At 33.4% G+C, this 2,150-nt stretch overlaps 1 protein-coding gene across 1 annotated transcript; it reads left to right on the top strand.

The window, feature by feature from the left end:
* The first annotated feature begins 843 nt into the window (after positions 1–843).
* On the top strand, positions 844–1,841 carry LOC122141615. The gene is made up of 3 exons (XM_042749511.1): positions 844–1,195; positions 1,388–1,678; positions 1,819–1,841. Exons 1-3 carry the CDS (start codon positions 844–846, stop codon positions 1,839–1,841), a joined length of 666 nt encoding a protein of 221 aa, XP_042605445.1.
* Positions 1,842–2,150: the final 309 nt, after the last annotated feature.

Below are 2,150 nucleotides of genomic sequence, written 5' to 3'. Positions count from 1 at the left end.
CATCTAGAAAAATATTTACAAAAGGAAAATGACAACTATAAACTGCAGCAACTATAGTTGCCGGTGGGCTTAAATGGGTTAAATATAACACAATAATTATGAAGCTCAAATACCCAACAGCATTAGTTTTAGTGTGACATTAAAGATTAAAGTAAAGTAAAACTGTCTTTTTTTATTTAGTTATTGTTCAATATATAAATCTATTTCTCTTTGCATTCATCATCTTTTGTCTTTGTACTGCTGCAGAATATTATTCACATCACATTTAAATGATTAAAATTATTTTATTAAAGCTTCATCAAACCTTTAATCTGTGAAAAACATTGTTCTTCAGGTACGTTTGGTTATGAAGAGAAGTTAGTGACAGAGGGAGATTCAGTCACTCTAAACTCTGGTCTTACTGAAATGAAGAATGATTATCGGATTCAGTGGAGTTTTGGAAATAAAAACATTGTAATAGCTGAAATCAATAAACGGACCGACAGATTCACTGTATGTGATGATGTTCTTGATGGGAGATTCAGAGACAGACTGAAGCTGGACAATCAAACTGGATCCCTGACCATCACAAACATAACAACTGAACATGCTGGACGTTATGAACTACAGATCAACAATGTGAGAAAGAGTTTCGATATCATTATCTATGGTGAGTTAAATATCAGTTTAACCTGCTTTATATATTAATCAGCACAAAGATTCAATTAATAACCCAAACTCCATTTTGTTTCTGTCGTTTAATTATGATATTCATTAAAATTTAAATATCCAACTATTTACTTTAGTAAACCATAAAATAACTGTCTTAATATGTGTTGAATCCTGTTTGTGTTTGTTATCCGTATGTTTGGTGATTTAGGAGAGAAGAATGTGTCTGTGAAAATTGGAGATTCAGTCACTCTAAATACTGGTCTTACTGAAATAATGGACAATGATAGGATTGATTGGATTAAGTGGAAGAAGGATGATGTGAACACTAATTATGGGGATGTGAACGATGTATTAGCTCATATCATTAAACACTACAACATCATCACTGTATTTGATGATGCTCTTGATGGGAGATTCAGAGACAGACTAAAGCTGAACAAACAAACTGGATCTCTGACCATCACAAACATCACAGCTGAACACACTGGAGTTTATCAACTAAAGATCAACAATGCAAGGGTTGATTTCCTTCTCACTGCCTATGGTGAGTTAAAAGGGGGGGGGGGTCACCTGTTTTTTAATGCAAAATTTAAAATTCATACTCGTTTATTACTCGTTACTTGTTTCAGTTGTTTTATGATATTGTTTAAATTAAAACAATTTTATTTATTATACCATACCATAGAATACCAAGTTATTTAACTGTATTAATCTGTGACAAACCCTGATGATACAGATGAAATATCAGTGATGGAGGGAGATTCAGTCACTCTAAACCCTCGTCTTACTTTAACAATGGATGAAATTCAGTGGATGTTTGGAAATGAAAACACTTTAATAGGATGGATTGAATGGTCCAACAGAATCACTGTATATGATGATGTTCTTGACGGAAGATTCAGAGACAGACTGAAGCTGGACAAACAAACTGGATCTCTTACCATCACAAACATGACAACTCAACATGCTGGAGTTTATCAGTTACTCATCACCCATAAGAAGACACATTTCATTCTCAGTGTCTTTGGTAGGTTAAATATGTTTGACCTTTTTTCACCTTTTTTTTTGTTTGTTTGTTTGTTTGTTTTTGTTTATCCTGTCCTTCAAATATTCTTATTTTTATTAACTATTTATATATTTAATGTTTTAATCATTTTATCATTTGAGATGACAGACCTGATATTAGATGACAGGTGCTGATATTAGTTGATGTTGGTGCTGATATTAACGTTTATTGACTGAGCTGATCTCAGTTTAATGTTTTTATTCCTCAGACTCTGTCCACTGTTGTGGTTCTACTGAAGCTGTGATCCGATTGGTCCTCTCTGCTCTGGTGGGTGTGGCTACTGTCATTCTTCTGGTTTAGGACATCAGATCCAGAAGAACTGAACAAGATCAAGCAACTATTCACACATCAGGTACATGACTGGTGTAATTTATCCCAAACTGTTTTTGCATATACAGTCCTATATATTTGTGAGATTTATTAATTCATGCCT

Source organism: Cyprinus carpio, chromosome B22 (genome assembly GCF_018340385.1).
Source record: "Cyprinus carpio isolate SPL01 chromosome B22, ASM1834038v1, whole genome shotgun sequence".
Lineage (NCBI taxonomy): Eukaryota > Metazoa > Chordata > Actinopteri > Cypriniformes > Cyprinidae > Cyprinus > Cyprinus carpio.
This window is presented reverse-complemented; position numbering and strand designations above follow the sequence as displayed.